At 44.0% G+C, this 19,410-nt stretch overlaps 2 protein-coding genes across 16 annotated transcripts in view; both read right to left on the bottom strand.

Annotated features, from left to right (window-relative positions):
• The window catches only part of SRPX (sushi repeat containing protein X-linked), a 245,722-nt gene extending 231,651 nt beyond the window's left edge, over window positions 1–14,071 (bottom strand). For 7 of the 14 annotated variants that reach the window (XR_015728220.1, XR_004592429.3, XM_034423807.3 and 4 more), the window contains exon 1: window positions 13,389–14,065. Coding sequence is in view for 12 of the 14 variants with exons in the window: in XM_034423807.3 (XP_034279698.1) it covers window positions 13,389–13,767 (379 nt within the window). In the remaining 2 variants the exon portion in view is untranslated. Of the gene's footprint in view, window positions 1–13,388 lie in introns of all 14 variants that reach the window. The other 7 variants (XM_087871284.1, XM_087871286.1, XM_087871282.1 and 4 more) reach the window with 5 other exon arrangements.
• Window positions 14,072–15,410: 1,339 nt separating this feature from the next.
• Window positions 15,411–19,410, bottom strand: part of RPGR (retinitis pigmentosa GTPase regulator) — a 114,455-nt gene continuing 110,455 nt past the window's right edge. For both annotated transcript variants that reach the window (XM_087871273.1, XM_060694062.2), the window contains exons 17-18: window positions 18,029–18,129; window positions 15,411–15,909 (exon numbers count right to left, since the gene is read on the bottom strand). In XM_087871273.1, the coding sequence (XP_087727399.1) occupies window positions 15,685–15,909; window positions 18,029–18,129 (326 nt within the window). In that variant the 3' untranslated portion in view covers window positions 15,411–15,684. The remainder of the gene's footprint in view (window positions 15,910–18,028; window positions 18,130–19,410) is intronic.

The following is a 19,410-nucleotide window of genomic DNA, read 5'->3' as shown; positions in this document are numbered from 1 at the left end:
TTGCTTACTGGAGCATTTGTACCACTTCAATAATGTAGCACATTTTTTCCAGGGAAGGTTTCAAGGACAACATTCAAAGTTTTAAAATAATAATAATAATAATAATAATAATAATAATAATAATAATAATAATAATAATAATAATAATAATAATAATAATAATAATAATAATAATAATAATAATTTTATTTCTATACCGCCCTTCTCCCGAAGGACTCAGGGCGGTGTACAGCCAATTTAAAAACACAAGACACAACAATGATTAAAAATTAAAATAATTGAATAGATTTGGCCGATTTAAAACCCCAAAAATTTAAAATACCCCAATTTAAAATTATTATGTTGATAGCCCGGCCTGGCGGAACAACAGGGTCTTCAGTGCGCAGCGAAACACCCGGAGGTCGGAGATCTTGCGTATTTCCGGGGGCAGTTCATTCCACAGGGCTGGGGCTCCCACAGAGAAGGCTCTCCCCCTGAGTGTCGCCAGCTGACATAACTTGGCTGATGGCACCCTGAGGAGACCCTCTCTGTGGGAATGGACTGGTCGGTGGGAGGCTATTGGTGGCAGAAGGCGGTCTCGAAGGTACCCGGGTCCTATGCCAGGAGCGCTTTAAAGGTGGTAACCAACACCTTGAATCGCACCCAGAAGACCACTGGGAGCCAGTGCAGCTCGCGCAGGAGGGGTGTCACGCGGGCACAACAAGTTGCGCCCATAACCACCTGCGCGGCCGCATTCTGGACCAGTTGGAGCCTCCAAGTGCTCTTCAAGGGGAGCCCCATGTAGAGAGCATTACAATAGTCCAGCCGGGAGGTGACAAGGGCATGAGTGACCGTGAGCAAGGCGTTCCGGTCCAGAAAGGGCTGCAACTGGCGGATCAGGCAAACCTGATAAAAGGCCCCCCTGGCCACGGCCGTCATATGCTCTTCTAAAGACAGCCGTGCGTCCAGGACGACACCCATATTGCGAGCCCTCTCTGTGGGGGGCAAAGATTCGCCCCCAATAGTCAGCGATGGCACCTGCTGACTATATCGGGACGCCGGCAGCCACAGCCACTCGGTCTTGGACGGGTTGAGTCTGAGCCTGTTCCTCCCCATCCAGACCCGCACGGCCTCCAGGCAGCGAGACATCACATCAAGGGCATCGTTGGGGTGGTCTGGGGTGGAAATGTACAGCTGAGTATCGTCAGCGTACAGATGACACTTCACCCCAAAACCACGGATGATCTCACCCAGCGGCTTCACATAAATGTTGAACAGAAGAGGCGAGAGGACCGACCCTTGTGGCACTCCCCATGTAAGACGCCTTGAGGTTGACCTCTGCCCCCCTGCCAACACGAACTGCGAGCGGTTGAAGAGGAAGGAGGAGAACCACCGCAGAACAGTGCCCCCTATTCCTAACCCTCTCAACCGCTGCAGCATGATACCATGGTCGATGGTATCAAAAGCCGCTGAGAGATCAAATAGGACTAGGACAGAGGAGCAACCCCTGTCCCGAGCCCTCCAGAGATCATCCACCAATGTGACCAATGCTGTTTCTGTGCTGTGCCCCTGCCTGAAGCCCGACTGGTACGGGTCTAGATAGATAGCTTCATCCAGGTGCCTGGGCAGTTGTCGTGCCACCACACTCTCAACAACCTTCACCACAAAACGAAGGTTGGAGACTGGACGGTAGTTAGCTAATTCAGCCGGGTCCAGGGAAGGCTTCTTGAGGAGGGACCTCACCACCGCCTCTTTCAAGGCGGCGGGAAAGGCACCTTCACTCAGAGAAGCAGTTATAATCCCCTGGAGCCAGCCTCGTGTAACATCCCGGGAGGCCAGTACCAACCAGGAGGGACACGGGTCCAATAAACATGTGGCGGCACTAATCCTACCCAGAACCCTGTCCACATCCTCGGGAGCCACAGGATCAAACTCCTCCCAGGTAATATTCTCAAGACCTACCCTCGTCTCCTCCCCCGGACTCACCCAGTCGGAGTCCAAGCCTTCCCGAATCCGAGCGACTTTATCGTGCAGGAATTGCACAAAATCCTCAGCTCGACCCTGCAAGGGATCTTCCCGCACTCCCCCCCGAAGAAGGGAGTGGGTCACCCTAAACAGGGCGGCTGGGCGGTTCTCTGCAGATGCAATAAGAGCAGAAAAATGGTTAGATTTCGCCACTTTTATCGCCACTAGGTAGGTCTTGATATAAGACCTCACCTGTGTCCGGTCGGAGTCAGAATGACTAGTCCTCCAAATGCTCTCTAGGCGTCCTTTCCGAAACTTCATCTCTCTCAGCTCCTCAGAGAACCAAGGAGCCAATTGAGATCGGCATCGGGTCAGAGGCCACAAAGGCATGACACGATCCAAAGCTCCGGCGGCCGCACTCTCCCAGGCGGCCACCAGCTCTTCAATCGAGTCGTGTGTCAGAGTCTCAGGAAACGGCCCAAGCTCCATCAGGAACCTTTCGGGATCCATCAGGCGCCTGGGACGGAACCATTTGGTCGGTTCCATCTCCCTGCAGCAGGGGGAAGCGGTAGGAAAGTCCAAGTGAAGGAGCGAATGATCTGTCCATGACAAGAGTTTAATATCTAAGTCCCCTCTACCAAGATCATTCAGCTACTGACCAGAGATGAAAATCAAGTCCAGAGTGTGTCCCCCTATGTGAGTGGGGCCTTGAACTAACTGGGTCAGGTCCATGGCCGTCATGGAAGCCATAAACTCCCGAACCACACCTACGCCTCACCCGCGGATGGAAGGTTGAAATCCCCCATGACAATAAGTCTGGGGGTATCCACCGCCACCCCGACGACGTCGAGCAGCTCGGGTAGGGTCGCTGCCACGTGGCAGGGAGCCAGGTATGCAGTCAGCAAACCCATCTGCACCCCACGGCCCCACTTCACAAAGAGGGACTCACATCTGGCTATCTGAGGAACAGTGGCCTCCCTCGGACAAAGACTCTCCCTAATAATCACCGCCATTCCCCCACCCCTCCCCTGGGCCCTTGGCTGATGAAATGCACGGAAATCTGGTGGGCACATTTCAACGAGGGGGACCCCCCCTCTTGGCCCAACCAGGTCTCCGTAATACCTGCCAGGTCCGCGCACCCCTCCAATATAAAATCACAGATGAGGGGGGCTTTATTAACAACCGACCTGGCATTACACAACATCAGCCGTGGACCCTGGGCCTGAAACTCTGCACAACCCAGGCCACGAGTCACGCATTGGGGGCCGGAGTGCGCAATTGCTTGTAAACAGCATATGCGCACCCCCGACACATGATATGGTCCCCTGCGCCCGTCATACCTGCCCCTCCCACTCATTATTTCAATTGCATTGCCCTTCTTGTTATCCCCCTGCTCCCCAGATAAATTTTCTTTCCTGACCCCTCTGCTGCAGCCAATCAACCTATCACCCTGCTCAGTAGCTATCTGGACCCCCCCAGGTCCACTTTTACAAACCCCTCCCTTCCTCCCGGGTCCCCTTAAAGTTTTCTTTAAAAATTTAAATAAAAAACCCCTCAACCCCCTCTTCGCTGCATGCCATCTCTCAGAATTCCAAAATCCATCATCAAGGTAGGCCCTCGATAACGTGGAGGGCCAGGTCTGCGAGAGGGGGGGAGTCTCGCAGCGCAAGGAGTTCGGCGGCCGAGTACATCCAAGAACCGGGAAAGGGTGAAACATTATCTGGCTGAGGTTCCATAGAATAGTCTAATCGTCCTAGGGAATGGAGAGGCAGCAACTCAAGACATGGGAAAACTGGACTCCACTGTCCTCTCACGACAGTGGAAGAAGTCTCGTGCCATTTCAACAAAAACTCAGAAGGTGCTCTCTCCAGGCCATCCTCTCACGATGGCTAGTCAAGATGGAGTTGGCTATGGAGAGATTCGATAGTCTATCCACTCTGGTAGGGAAACGGCAGTTGAAACCGGACTCCCTCAGAATCCACATCAGAATTGTCCATTCTCCACACCATCAAGGGCATAGGTGGAATAGAGCCAGTCTAGAAGGCAGAATAGTAAACCCGGGGAATAGATGACACACGGAAGGCAACAGAAGGAGATGGCTTGCAAGGCAGAAAGCAGCTGGGGTGGTGACCATGATAAGGCCTATACAGGCCAACAAAAAGGGGGGGAGGGGGGAACAGCCCGAGACAGCCCAAGGCCAACCCTCGGCCGTCCTCCAACCTCTCCCACTCCCCAGGTCTTCCAGGTCTTCCAGCATTTGGTCCTTTTATACCCCCAGTCTACAGCCCCAGTCTCCAAATGGGGCCTCCGGATTCCTGCAGCAAAATGGGCCAGCAGAAATAAGCCGCCCCCTAGCAGGTCCAGGGTTCCAAGATAGAAGCCAGCAGCCTCTCACCATACCGTCCTCTTCGGTAGCAGCCAGCTGCTGCCCCCTCGCCTCCGCCATCGTCCAGCGGCTGCTGACAGCCCCGCGCCCACTGCCAGCGCCGGCGCCACTTCCACCATGGCTCCCACCATACTCCAGAGTCCCCAGGAGCCTCAGAAAGCCCCAGAGAAGCCAGGAATCCAGGGGAGCCACTGTATTGCCGCCGCCGCCGCCACCACCGCAGAGCTGCCGCCGTCAGTCCATGCCGGAGGCCGAGAAAAGCGCCGCCAGTCAAGTCGCTACCGCCGTCACCCCGCGGAGCCTTCAGCGGCCGTTTTTTTTCCTCAACCCGATGTTCCGGAGGGCAAAAAACCCCTCAATGGGTCGGGGAAAGGTTCCTTTTTCTAGGACTGGGGGCCATGGTGGATAATTGCTCCAGGAACCTCCCGAAATTACCGGAAATCACCCCATCTACCGGGAGCGTCTCAGGCTAGATCCGCCATCTTGGACATGCGCAGAGGAATATATAGGAATAATGAACTAAGAAATGGCCTTAATGTGATATATTTATACTCATGGGGTCCGGTTACTTGAAAGATTACCTGTCTCCCATTATTTCTGCCATCCAATGACCTCCATTAAATGTGATCTAACGGGACAAAGAAAGCATGCCTTCTCTGTCACGGCCACTGCCTTCCTAAGCAGAATCCCACTGGAGATATGTATGGCTCCCACCCTCCTTGGTTTCTATTAATCCTTTTTTTTTAAAGTAAAAGCTGTTTTAGCCTAATTTTAACTTTTGTATTGCATATATTGTATGTCACTCAGAGTCCTTCTAGAATTAGGCAGTTTTAACAAATCAAGAACCGAAGCAATAAATAAAACATTTCTAAGGACAGACAGACCTTACATGGATATTGATTCATATCAAGAACTCATACAAAAAGACAAAAATAGTAACTGGGGCAGGGTGTTTTATCCTTTTACAAAATATCTATTGTGTGAGAGATATGTCTTCTCCACAACTGTCGGATTTCTAAATGAATCACTGTGCTTCTGTCTCTACATCCTCTTATTTCCTGAAAATACCTTGAGATTTATTTAAAATTAAAGTTTATGCTAGAGTTTGGTGTTTTGCCTTTCTTCTTCTTCCTCTTCCTCTTCCTCTTCCTCCTCTTCTTCCTCTTCCTCTTCCTCTTCCTCTGTTTCTGCTTCTTCTGCTCCTCCTCCTCCTGCTTCTTTTAAAAAGTGTTAAATCAAGTCCCCAGGAAGCCTTTCAACTTCCTGCAGAAGCTACAGCATAGGAAGTTTGAAGTTTGTGCCAGATTTATATAACATATGCCCAGATCAATAACAAATAAGGATTTGATGTAATCCTGGTTACTGGTAAGCAAAAAGAAAATCAAACTACATGAGATGCTGACTGATCAGCAGTGAAACCAGGACATTACAGAACTTGACAGAATGAGTTTGTTTCAGGGGTGAAATCCAGCAGGTTCTGACAAGTTCTGCAGAACCGGTAGCGGAAATTTTGAGCAGTTCGGAGAACCGGCAAATGCCAGCTCTGGCTGGCCCCAGAGTGAGATGGGAATGGGGATTTTGCAGTATCCTTCCCCTGGTACGCCCACCAAGCCACACCATGCCCACCAAGCCATGCCCACTGAACCGGTGGTAAAAAAAAATTGGATTTCACCCCTGGTTTGTTTAGCATTTTTAGAAAACACAGCACTTACTGTATTACCTTGTTCATCTTTCCATTCAGTTTTTGTTGGAACTAGATTTAATATCAGTATTGTTTTAACATTTTACACAGGTTAAGGTTACACTGAAACCTTTTTGAGTGAAGGACAATTTTTAAGATTACTAAACAAGTCTTTGACTTACAGTTTGTTTAGTGACCATTCAAAACTACAATGGCACTGAAAAAAGTGACTTATCACCGGTTTTAACACGACTGTTGAAGCATCCCCATGGTCACGTGATCAAAATTCAGATGCTTGGCAATTGAGTAAAGGCAATTTATGACAGTTGCGGTGCCCTGGGGTTATGTGATCACCTTTTGCAATCTTCTGACAAGAAAAGTCAATGGGAAACCAGATTCACTTAACAACCATGTTACTAACTTAATCACTGCAATGATTCACTTAACAACTATGGCAAGAAAGGTTACAAAATGGGACAAAACTCAGCAACAGAAATTTTGGGTTCAATTGTTTTTTTTTAAATAATCTTTATTTACATTTATCATTAAAAAAGAAGACAACACACCAGATAAATGACAAACAAAACAACAAAACAAATAACATACATGCCTATAAGTAGTACCTTAATAACTTAATATTCGGTACAATATATCTATGTTACATTCCGGGGGAGGCAGAACAACCTAATTTACATTTATAAATCAATTAGGTCTATCCGACCTCACTTTACTTGTATAATATAAATTTTTCAATAAATACCAGATACTCCTAATCTGGTTTGGGTTATAGTTTTCTCTTTGATAGCCAAATATATAGTTTTTCCCAAGATAAACATGTTTGTTTTTGGTCTCTATCTTTCAGTTTTTTAGTCAATTTATCTGCTTCCGCACAATCCAAAATCTTCTTTATAATTTATAATTCTTTATAATTGCTTCCTCTGATGGGGTATTTTTATCTTTCCAGAATTGAGCATTTATTTATTTATTTATTTATTTATTTTTAAATTTGTATACCACCCTTCTCCCTGAGGACTCAGGGCGGTGAACAGCCAAGTAAAAGCATAAACTACAAACATTAAAATACAATTAATATATATATATATAAATTTGGCCCCATGATTAAAAACAATAACAAACAATTAAAAACATTTTTAAAAGTGTTAGGCCAGCCCGGCTTGCTGGAAAAAGAAGGTTTTAAGGGCACGGCAGAAGGCACCGAGGTCTTGGATTCTCCTTATCTCTGGGGGCAGCTGATTCCAGAGGGTAGGTGCCCCCACAGAGAAGGCCCTCCCCCTGGGGGTCACCAACCTACATTGTTTGGCTGATGGCACCCCAAGGAGGCCCTCTCTGTGGGAGCGCACAGGTCGATGGGAGGCTGTCGGTAGCAGCAGGCGGTCTCGAAGATAACTAGATCCTATGCCATGGAGTGCTTTAAAGGTGATAACCAACACCCGGAAGACCACTGGGAGCCAGTGCAGCTCACGCAGGAGAGATGTTGTATGGGAGCGCCATGCGGCTCCCGTGACTACCCGCGCGGCCGCATTCTGGACCAGTTGAAGCCTCCGGGTGCTTTTCGAGGGGAGCCCCATGTAGAGAGTGTTGCAGTAGTCCAGGCGAGAGGTGACGAGGGCATGAGTGACTGTGCACAGGGAATCCCGATCAAGAAAGGGCCGCAACTGGCGGATCAGGTGAACCTGACCAAAAGTCCCCCTGGCAACAGCCGTCAGATGTTCCTCCAAGGACAGCTACGTATCAGAGGACTCCCAGATTGCGAGCCCTCTCCGAGGGGGCCAAAGACTCGCCCCCAATAGTCAGTGATGGAGTCAACTGAGTATATCGGGATGCCAGGAACCACAGCCACTCAGTCTTGGAAAGGTTGAGCTTGAGCCCATCCAGATCCGCACAGCCTCCAGGCACCGGGACATCACTTCAAGGGCATCGTTGGGGTGGCCTGGGGTGGAGATGTACAGCTGGGTGTCATCAGCGTACTGATGGTACTTCACCCCAAAGCCACTGATGATCTCGCCCAGCGACTTCACATAAATGTTGAACAGAAGGGGCAAGAGGAGCGACCCCTGAGGCACTCCACATATAAGAGGCCTCAAGGTCGACCTCTGCCCCCCTGCCAACACGAACTGCGACCGGTCTGAGAAAAAGGAGGAGAACCACCGTAACACAGTGCCCCCCATCCCCAACTCTTCCAACCGGTGCAGCATGATACCATGGTCAATGGTATCAAAAGCCGCTGAGAGGTCTAACAGGGCCAGATCAGAGGAGCAACCCCTGTCCTGAGCCCACCAGAGATCATCTACCAATGCGACCAATGCCGTTTCCGTGCTGTGCCCGGGCCTGAAACCCGACTGGAACGGATCTAGATAAGATGTTTCCTCCAGGTACTGCGGAAACTGTCGTGCGACCACACTCTTGACAACCTTCGCCACAAAGCGAAGGTTGGAGACCGGACGATAGTTGGCTAATACTGTCGGGTCCAGGAAGGCTTCTTGAGGAGAGGCCTCACCACCGCCTCTTTCAAGGCCGTGGGGAAGTAACCCTCGCTGCTGTGATAATGTGTAATGCAAGGTACCATGAATCTTTTTTAATATTTCCCGGTTTGGAGCCGAGCAAGCATGTCTCTGGTCGCCATTCAATCTCTTGGTTTAAGATCTCGTTAAGCCATTTTTTTATTTTTCCCAAAAATTTTACTGCTTCTGGGCATGTCCACCATTGGTGATAATAAGTGCCACGCTCAAACCCACACTTCCAGCATTCAGCGGACTGTCCAGTAAACATTTTGGCCAATTTATCGGGGGAGAGATGCCATCCATATAGCATCTTGTAAATATTTTCTTTATATGCCGTAGAAACTACTAGCTTCATATTCCCCCACCAAATCTCTTGCCATTTTTCCAGATGGATTGAGTAACCAAAATTTTTCCCCCAGGCAATCATTGTATCCTTTATTATCTCGTCGCCAATCTCTAACCTCATCAACAGTTTATAACTTTTAGAAATCATGCCTTTTTCCTGGCCCATCAAGATTTTGTCTAACTCCTGCAAGTCAACATTTATACCTTTCCTATCTCTGTCTTTTTTATATTTTGATTGGATCTGTAGATAGGTCCACCAATCCAATTGTAGTCCTGGGAATTCAACTCCTGTTTTGGCTTTACTCTCCTCGTGCATTCAGCAAGTCTTTGTACATTAATTTTTTCACAAGGTTATATAATTTTGGATATATCAACGCTTCTAGAGGGGATATCCAGCATGGTGTTTTAAGATAGTATTTTTTACTGATCTTCTCCCAATTTCGAATTAAGATATTCCTTATATAATGCCGGGTAAACCATTTGTTTTGTGGAGTGTTATCCCGCCAGAGTGCCATATGCCAGCCCTGTTGTAAATCATGGCCTTCTATCTTGAGAAGACGACTATTGCCTAAGGTGATCCATTCTTTTACCCAGACTAACAGAGCGGCTGAATAGTAGTTCTCCCAACATGGTAAACCCAGGCCTCCCCTTTCTTTTATCTCCTGCATTATTTTTTTTTTAATCCAGGATTTTTTCCCCTGCCAAATTATTATTATTATCATCATTATCATTATCATTATTATTATTTATTGAATTTGTATACCGCCCTACTCCCGAAGGACTCAGGGCGGTGAATAGCCAAATAAAATACATATAATACAAATGTTAAAAAGCCATTAAAATACAATTAAATAATTGGCCCAGAAAACGAAATTTAAAACACCCCAAATTCATAAGACAAATTTAAAATTGAAGAATTTTAAAAATTTTAAAAAGTTTAAAAAGCTCATTCCAGATGGCGGGTGCCCCCACAGAGAAGGCTCTCCCCCTGGGGGCCGCCAGTCGACATTGTTTGGCCGACGGCACCCTGAGGAGCCCCTCTCTATGGGAGCATACTGGTCGGTGGGAGGCTACTGGTGGCAGAAGGCGGTCTCGTAAATACCCCAGTCCTAAGCCATGGAGTGCTCTAAAGATGGTAACCAAAACCTTGAAGCGCACCCGGAAGACCACCAGGAGCCAGTGCAGCACGCGCAGGAGGGGGGTCACATGGGAGCGCCCCGTCGCTCCCATGTTATTGCTTGATTTAGTTATTGCTTGGTTATTGCTTGATTTAGATCCATAAAGAATTTTTTTGATAGATTCGCTGGGGCAGTTTGAAACAAAAAATTAAACTTCGGTAAAACATAAGATTTTATTGTTGTTACCCGTCCCAAAAATGATAGTTGAATTTTACCCCACTTGTCAAGGTCTTTTCTTATTTGGGTTAATAATTTATTATAATTGTCCTCTTGTATGCTCGAGCATCTGCCGGTTAACCAGATTCCCAAATATTTAATTTTATTGACTACTCTTAATCCAATCGCTTCCTGTAAACCCTTCTTATCTTCCTCTGAAACGTTCTTGGTTAATATATTTGTTTTCTTTTTGTTAATTAATAGGCCTGCTACTGCCCCAAATTCTTCAATTGTCTCTAACAGGGATAAACAAGATTTTATGGGATCTTCCAAAATAAAAGCCATGTCATCTGCAAAGGCCTGAGTTTTATATACCTGGTGTCCAATTTCAAGACCTTTTATTTTTTCCTCGTTTCTTATTTTACGCAGTAGTGTTTCTAACAATAATATAAAAAGTAAGGGGGATAGAGGGCAACCCTGTCTTTTGCCTTTGCCAATAGAAAATTCTTCCGTCAAGTCCCCATTTATCAGTAATCTAGCCATTTGTTTGGAATAAATGGCTTTAACTGCATTTATAAATCTTTGTCCAAAGCCCATGTATCTAACTGTAATAATATAAACTCCCAATTGACCCTATCAAATGCCTTCTGGGCGTCTATAAAAATTAATGCAACCTGTTTACCTGGGTGATCTTCATAATATTCAAGTACATTTAACATGACTCTCAAATTATCTCGTATTTGTCGTGACAGCAAAAATCCATTTTGATCGGTATGTATAAATTCATTTAGAAAACCTTTTAATCTATTTGCTAAGATTGCTGTAAAAATTTTATAATCTGAATTCAGAAGAAATATTGGTCTATAGCTTTTTATGTCTACCGGAGGAGGATCTTCTTTAGGTATTAAACTGATATTAGCCTCCCTCCATGAGTGGGGAATTTCTGCTTTCCAAGAACTTCATTAAATAAATCTTTCATATGTTCTCCCATTACCTCAAACAATGTTTTATATAACTCAGCCGGGAGTCCATCTGTGCCCGGTGTTTTTAAATTTTCCTGTTTCTTTACTGCTATTTCGATCTCCGTTAGGGTAATTTCCTCGTCCAAAATTCATTTCGTTAAATTGGGTATCTTAGGTAGATCCGAATTCTCTATATAATTTTTCGTCACACCTGCTAAAATCTCCTCTCTTTTATATAATTCCTTGTAAAAATCCACTGCAATTCTTTCTTTCCCTCCTTTATCTTTTATTAGATTTCCATCCTTATCTTCTAATTGTTCAATTCGTCTACTCTGTTTCTCCTTTTTTAACCTGACACAGGATTACAAAACAGGGGAAAACTCAAAAAAGGGAAACAGAGGACAAGATAAGAGGATCTTACCAGCTATTTGTATTGAAATGAGAGATGAACTAGGATTGAAAGATATTTGGCGTGAGCACAATTCAACAATTGAACAATTCACTTATTATTCTCCCAGGCACAAATCGTGGTCCAGGTTGGACATGATTTGGATGTCACAAGAACTTAACTCTCAAGTGACAGAGGTTAGGATTATGCTGAATGACTGGGTGGACCATAGCCCAGTATTAGCTGTATTAAAGAAAGAAGGGAAAAATAGGAAGAGCTGGATGATGAGATCAGAGATTTTGAAAGAATTTGAATTTACACAAAAGCTTAAGACAGAAGTGACCTTCCTCTTTCAAGAAAATAGGACAGCAGGAATGCCTCTTCAAATAGTCTGGGATGCTGCCAAAGCCTTTATAAGAGGTCTTATTTTCAAACACATGGCTATTAAACGCAAAAAAGAAGAACAAGAGAGGGGTGAGATATTAAGTAAATTAACAAAGGCCGAGGAACAATTGCAATATAACCCATTGTCTATTGAAGCAAAAGAACAGATAATATTGTTAAAACACCAACTTAATCTCTTGGATCTGGACAGGTTGAAACATAAGATAAAGGCAGCAAGGCAAAAACACTTTGAGTCAGCTAATAAACTAGGAAGATGGCTTACATTTAGGAGAAATTTTGGGTTCAATTGTGATGGTAAGTCAGGGATGACCTGTACTTTTAATGTTAACTGTATAGAATGAAGGTTAAGTTACAGTGATTTTATTAAATTCACTCTGCAAGATTATGACTTGATAGGAATTCTATTATTATTATTGTGATCTTAAAAATGTTAATAACTTTCATTCACTTTATATCTATTTATAGTAATCTATTCAGACACATATGTTTGAAGCAAACAATCCTATACTGAATGTGTATACTTGTATCAAAATGCTACAACTATCCTGAATGAAGAAACAATGGAATTGTGAACATTACAATATATGGCAGTCTCACACACATACACACAAATTACTTAGTTCTCTGCATGGTAATATACTTGTATGCATCGTTATGACATACAAGACATGATAGTATACCAAATTAAATTTTCTGAGATGAGATTTAAAATAGAAGTTCACAGTCTAGTAAGACACGATTCCCACGTTACTTTACTGTATTCATAGTACAGCAACAATATTCCACTGACAACACACACCCTCATAGCTTTCAAGATTAAGTGCAGAAACGTAAGATGAGTTACAGACATAGATCATGATTAACTGTTGAGCATATTTATATTCCTGAGTGTCAATATTTTAACACTGTATCCCTTTTAGACAGAGATGTGAATGCCGCTGGAGAAAAGGTACCTACCTATGTCTCATTCATCGAAGAAGAGCCAGCACTGCATTCTCCTGGTTGGCCAACTGTATTTACATATGGTTTACCAGGGCTGGCATCCGAGTAGTACTGACCACTGACAAGAGCCAGCGCTTTCAATGCTCGCGTTGCGCTAATGCCAATTTGGCTCGATAGTTGACCAGGAGCATTTATATTTATAGAAATGCCTTCCAGGGATTTAGAACGCTTCCAAGCGTCTTCCACGAACAATGCCTTCTTTCGCTCCGGAAATATCAGATGCTCCCAATGCGCGAGTATGACAATCCCACGATGGGAGCATATTTTTTTCCCGAGCGGACGCCACACAATTCCAAACGCGCTTCCACATTCCAGAAGTGGCCGCGATCGAAGCGCGGTACCTATTTTACAGTGTCAAGAGGTCCTTTTCGGACCGCAAGCCTTCTCCCCTCCCCTGCCATCCCCAGGCGTACTCCTACCTTGGTACGCGAGGCTGAAGCGCGAGCCCACAGCCAGCAGAACTGCCAAGCATACTGAAGTCCCCGTCATGATCCTCGGCGGCTGAAAAGTTGGGTCTCCGCTGCTCCAAGGCTCGCCCGAGTGAAAGGCGGGAGCAGTGGGGCGGGGAAGAGACAGAGCCCTTCGCCAAGCAAGCTGTGGGGCGCTCTGTGGAAACTCCTCCCTTGCGTCCTCTTCCCGCCGGCGAAGCGCACTGGAATCCTCCCTTTTTGTCCCCCCCTCCCAACACCCCTGGATAGTGTTGCAGGGAGATTGAGGAGAGACGCCGTAGTTGCCTTCCGAGGATACACGCAACTTGCTTCCAGCCCGTTCTCCCAGTGGGTAGCGCCTGTTGAGCATATTGAGTGTCGGCGTTTTTTCTGATCTCACACATAGGTTTAATAAAATCTTCACTACGCAGTTCCAAATACACTTTTCTTTTCTCCTTTCTCTTGCTGATTCTTTTAATTCCCGAAGAGAGGCTGTGGAGGAAATGGTTGCAAAAAGCTGGAGACCTCCATGAAGTTGATAGGAAACTGAAGCGCCTTCTGCCCCGACCCAAAGCAGCCCGAGCAGTTTGCCGCGGGGCTCCTCCCGCTGTAACTCTTCCAACCTTCCGCGGTTACAGCCTGGGCTGCCAACAGAGACTGCAAACCCCAGCTCTGCTTTGACAGGCTTGGGATCACTGCAGAATGTTTATTTTTAAAATCCTCTCTATTGTCGTTCCAGTAAGGTGCACATTCCAGAGCTGTGGTTGTAAAGAACAGAGCACCATCTACAATGTTCACAAGAAGAACGTTATAATGTGCTTTTCTCTGGCACCTTTACTGGGGAACAACACTGAAAGCCTACTTTTAACCTCCAAGTGGCCATTGTGAAAAAGAGGGCACTGATTAGATAAGTCAAGGGAGATCCAGTTCTCTCAAAGATGCTTTTTCAAAAGGCAACTGGACTGTTTTTTCCTTGAAGAAAAAGTCATTTCACTTCTCATCCAAGAAGCTTCACCAAGTCTGCCAGGATGGTGGGGGCAATGGAAGGATTAGTCCTGCAGGATTTTTTTTTTGGGGGGGGGGGCAGGCTGGAAGGATCATATTTTACTTCCATCACTCCCACCCTCCTGCCGGAACTGATGAAGCTTCTTGGATGAGAAGCAAAACGTTTTCTTCTTTCTCAAGGAAAAAAAAGTCCAGTTGGCTTTGGAAAATCACCTTTGAGACAATTATGGTCTGTATGACTGAGAATGTCCACAGACAGATCCAATTCATTTGCCTTTGCAGGCTAGTTGATGTAAAGAGCCTACACCCATAATTCAATGGGTCCCCCCCTTTGTCCCTTGGAACCCAGTCATCATTCATTCACCAGACAGGCAATTGAAGAAGTCAGCATTTCTGGCTTCATCTTGCACAAAATCCTTGTTTGACAGTTTCTCTATGCCTTGAACAGATGAAGCCATCAGGCAGAAAATGAATCAGCATCTTGAGAAATTACCCCCATATGTGAAAACACTTTTGCTGGGATATTTGTAAGCCGAGTTTATACACATTAGGACTGTGCAGTGCAATGGATTTGAATGGAAAAAGTTCCAAAACCAATTGTATCTAAGACTGTACGATAAGGGAATCCTGTGCTTTTGACTATTGCCTTCAAAGGCATGTACCAGTATTCTGTTTTAAATTTTCAGATTACAGAGACAACCAAACCAGTGTTATTGTACAGTAATTCATGATGGAACAGAGCTCCATCATGTTAATGTGATACCAAGAGTTAAAATACTTTCACTGGATCATAGAAACCATTACTTACACGTTACTTTAATATCCAGTATTTTAGTAAGAATACACTAAATTATCTTAAGGTTTTATTGTTTGCAAATGTTTCCTTCTAAAGGTAAGACTACTAAGAATAAACACTTTCATTAGTTATTCCTCTGCCTATTTCTAACCAAGAGTACACATGCAGTTGTACCTTTTTAGGAAAAAAAAAACCACAATCCTTATTTCAACTTCTGATGTACAAAAATATATTTTATTAAAACCACTGAAAGTTAAGGCCACAACACATCAATAAGACTGTATTTCCCATTTTGTGTCAATAGTAAAATTATGAATACAAATAAATATTGGAAGGTTGGTTCAAGTTAATCTAGATCAGTCCCAAAATGCTAAATTTTATGAAAAAAATTGTAATCATTACCTAGATGCCATTATTGTTTCCATGTATAAACTGCAATATCTGCTTGTAAAACCTCACATATATACAAGCCTTATATTTTCATTACTAAAGAATTATACATGTAGAAGAGGACTTTCTGTTCTGATATATTGATGGAGATCCCCTTTGATTTTTCCCAGTATGGTTCTGGTTTTCATCTTTACTCGTTTCAGCAGATATACTGGCTTGATTTCCTGTATCCTGTTCACTTTGAGGTAGGTTTTCCAGTTTGCTTTCATCACAACTATGTGTATTTTTCTGCTTCATAGACCTTCTTTTAAAAAAAGAAAACTAAAACACAAAAAGAAAACAACAAAGCATATAATAATAAACAACCCTGAAACAAATGAATAATATAAAGAAACTCTATATAAAATAGTTAAAAAGAAGGCAGCCTGAACAGTGGTGGGTTTCAAAATTTTTTACTACTGGTTCTGTGGGTGTGTCTTGGTGGGCGTGGCAGGGGAAGGATACTGTAAAATCTCCATTCTGTCCCCAATCCAGGGGAAGGTTACTGCAAAATCCCCATGTCCTCCGGATCAGCTGGAATTTGGGAGGCAGAGAATAGATGGGGGTAGGGCCAGTCAGAATTTTTACTACCGGTTCTCTGAACTACTCAAAATTTCTGCTACCGGTTCTCCAGAACTGGTCAGAATCTGCTGAAACCCACCTCTGAGCCTGAAGACTTTATCCATATTATTTTGAAATAGTATGAATTAAGAATATATTATATCTGCAATTTAGATCATATATTCTAAAGAATATTCCACTGAATTCCAAGGATTTATTTCCAAATAAACTTGCACTATATTTCAGATTTTAGCCATTTAATTACTACTAAAGCCAGCAGAAGTAGGATAAATGACTAAAGTTCCCAATGAATTATTGTAACAAACTGTTATGCAACCACATTATAATTGGTAACAGATGTTTTGTTTACAACGTTCAAATAGAGTGCAAAATATTTTGCTAACATAAATAGAATTATGTCAAAGCAGCTTACTTTGCTTTCAAACTAGCTCTTGTAGCTCTTTGATTGTTAAATTATTCCATCCATTGTTTTCTAATTTGGTTAAATTTTTTAATTTCCTTCCATTCAAAATACCCAAGTTAGGAAATAATTTGGCTATGGAAATCTTGAGTACTTCGTAAAAGTTTGTGAAATGTCCAAGTATCTTAGAAATTCATATAACGTATCGTATTGTTCGTTTAAATTTTTTCAAACATGCATACGTTTGTCATATTGTATTATGGAAACTGCATATTTCAATTTCAATGTTTTTATTGGAAAATCAGAATATTATTGAAAAAACTGGGCTAAAACATTTGGGTAGAGTTAATCTTCATCTTTCTGCTGATGGAAGCAAAAACCAGAGAACACTCTAACTGAAATGTATAGCTCTCCCACTTCTGCAATCTAAAATAAATAGTATTACAAAAGTATTTTTCTTTGCTTCCCTATTATACCAAAGTGGGTCTAGATAGGGCAATCTTGAATTTCCTTCTTATGCTTTCCTGTTTTCTTAGGATAAAATCATATTTTACTAATCACTGAAAGTTATTTTCTTCAAGGCCATTGCCATACTCCTCTATATATCTCATATATCTACTTGAATGTACATTAGCTTCTCCATCACTTAAAATCTTACATTATCAGGGTCCTCACACAGAAGTCATCTGGCTTCATTTTTTGAGGCATTTCAGTTGAAACTCTACAAAGTATCAGTTAACATTGAGTGATGTTAACCATATTTAAGAACACTGTGCTCAAATACAAATTAGCATACAAAACAGTTAGCAAAAATCTACTGAAATTAATATAAATCTAGATCCATGATGGCGAACCTATGGCACACGAGCATTGGTGGGCACGCAAGCATTGCCCTAGCTCAGCTCCAGCACACATGCTGATTTTCGGGCCTTCCGGGCCCACCAGAAGTCGGGAAACAGGCTGTTTCCGGCCTCCCGAGGGCCTCCAGGGGGGTGGGGAAGACCCGTTTTTCGCTCTCCCCAGGCTCCAGATGCTTTCTAAAAGCCTGGGGAGGGCGAAAACGGCCTTCCTCAGCCCCCGGAGGCCCCCCAGAGGGCGAAAAATGGGCCCACCGGACCCACCATACCATCGTGTGCCAAAAGCGTGGGGAGCGCGGGTGGGGTGACGTGCACATACACGGGGGTGGGGCCCATTGAATTATGGGTGTAGGCACATGAACACGCAACCCCCCCCCACGCTCTCTATGCTTTTGGCATGTGACGGCAAAAAGGTTATCCATCACTGATCTAGATCATAACCCAAAAAACATAAAATTATATTAGGGCACATGGCCCATTTTGCAGCTCCAGATATATATGTTAAATATGGAATACTTTTTCTTTTTTGATATTGTTGCAAATGATCATATCTTACTTTTACCCTTTTTGCCTTATCTAGTAGTCTTCCAGATGTTCTATCTTGATTGTCTGTAGTTGCTTGTGAAGAATTATTCTCTGTATGAATCTCAGTCTTCTCACATGCTAAAAATAATACAATAAATCAGTCACCATTTTAAAATATGTTCAAGTTGCTTCAGTCACAATTTTCAAGTGGTGAATTATTTACCATATTTTTCGGACTATAAAACGCATCGGAGTATAAGACGTACCAAGATTTTGAAGAGGTAAACAAGAAAAAGAAGTTTTTGCCCTCCCCGGTCACCATTTTTTGCAAAAACGGGGCACACAGAGGGTTTGGGATGCCTGCAGAGTGCTCCTGGGGGCTAGAGAGGGCAAAAACATGTTGCATGGGGGGAGGGATTGGGAGGCCAAAAATGGGTCCGTTTTTTGCGAAAATGGGTCTGTTTTTCGCAAAAACAGGGTCTACAGAAGGTTTGGGAGGCCTGCAGAGTGCTCCTGGGGGCTGGGGAGGGCAAAAACACGATGCATGGGGGGTTTGGGAGGCAAAAAACGGGCCCATTTTTCGTGAAAGTGGGGCCTGCAGAGGGTTTGGGAGGCCTGCAGAGTGCTCCTGGGGGTTGGGGAAGGCAAAAATGGCCCCGTTTTTGGCCTCCCAAACCCCCCGTGCATCACATTTTTGCCCTTTCCAGCCCCGAGGAGTACTCTGCAGGCTGCCCAAATCCTCTGCAGGCCCAATTTTTGCAAAAAATGGGCCTGTTTTTGGCGAAAATGGGATGCGCGGAGTGGGGTTCCAGGAGGCCAAAAATGGCTGTATTAGGTGTATAAGACGCACCAACATTTCCACCCTCTTTTAGGGGGAAAAAAAGTGTATCTTATACTCCGACAAGTACAGTAGCTAATTAGGTATTTAGTAAAGCACAAATTGTACATCCAAACCTCAAGAATTTTTATTTTATTATATAGATTTTTAGTCTGCTAGTTTTGATTTGCTTTTCACTTGGACATCAGATGCTTATGACTAAGGAGTTTTATATGGATTGAGTGCGCATGTCAAATATTTGCTTAAAAGCTTAGAAACAACGGATGACAGGGAATACCTACAAAAAAGGAAGAATACTACAAATAGCCTTTCCAGTAAGGTCCTGAACTATTCTTTGATAGTAGACATCAAACTTTCTCATCTGAATGCAACTGCTGTGACTGTATCAGAAAATTGTGAAAGCTTTGCTATTAAATTGGAACAGCAGAAGCCTTTCCAGAAGAGGCTGATATAACCATTATCAACCTGGAAAGAGCTATGAATACTTCTAGAAACAAACATTTTGAGCAGAATGCTTGTAGAAACAATATCATTTGAACAGAACTAATCAATATTTCTAGAAAAATGAAAGAATGAAAATT

This window comes from Pantherophis guttatus, chromosome 5 (genome assembly GCF_059756535.1).
Source record: "Pantherophis guttatus breed Tessera chromosome 5, ASM5975653v1, whole genome shotgun sequence".
NCBI lineage: Eukaryota > Metazoa > Chordata > Lepidosauria > Squamata > Colubridae > Pantherophis > Pantherophis guttatus.
The sequence above is the reverse complement of the archived record's forward strand: the minus strand, read 5'-3'. Positions and strand labels throughout refer to the sequence as shown.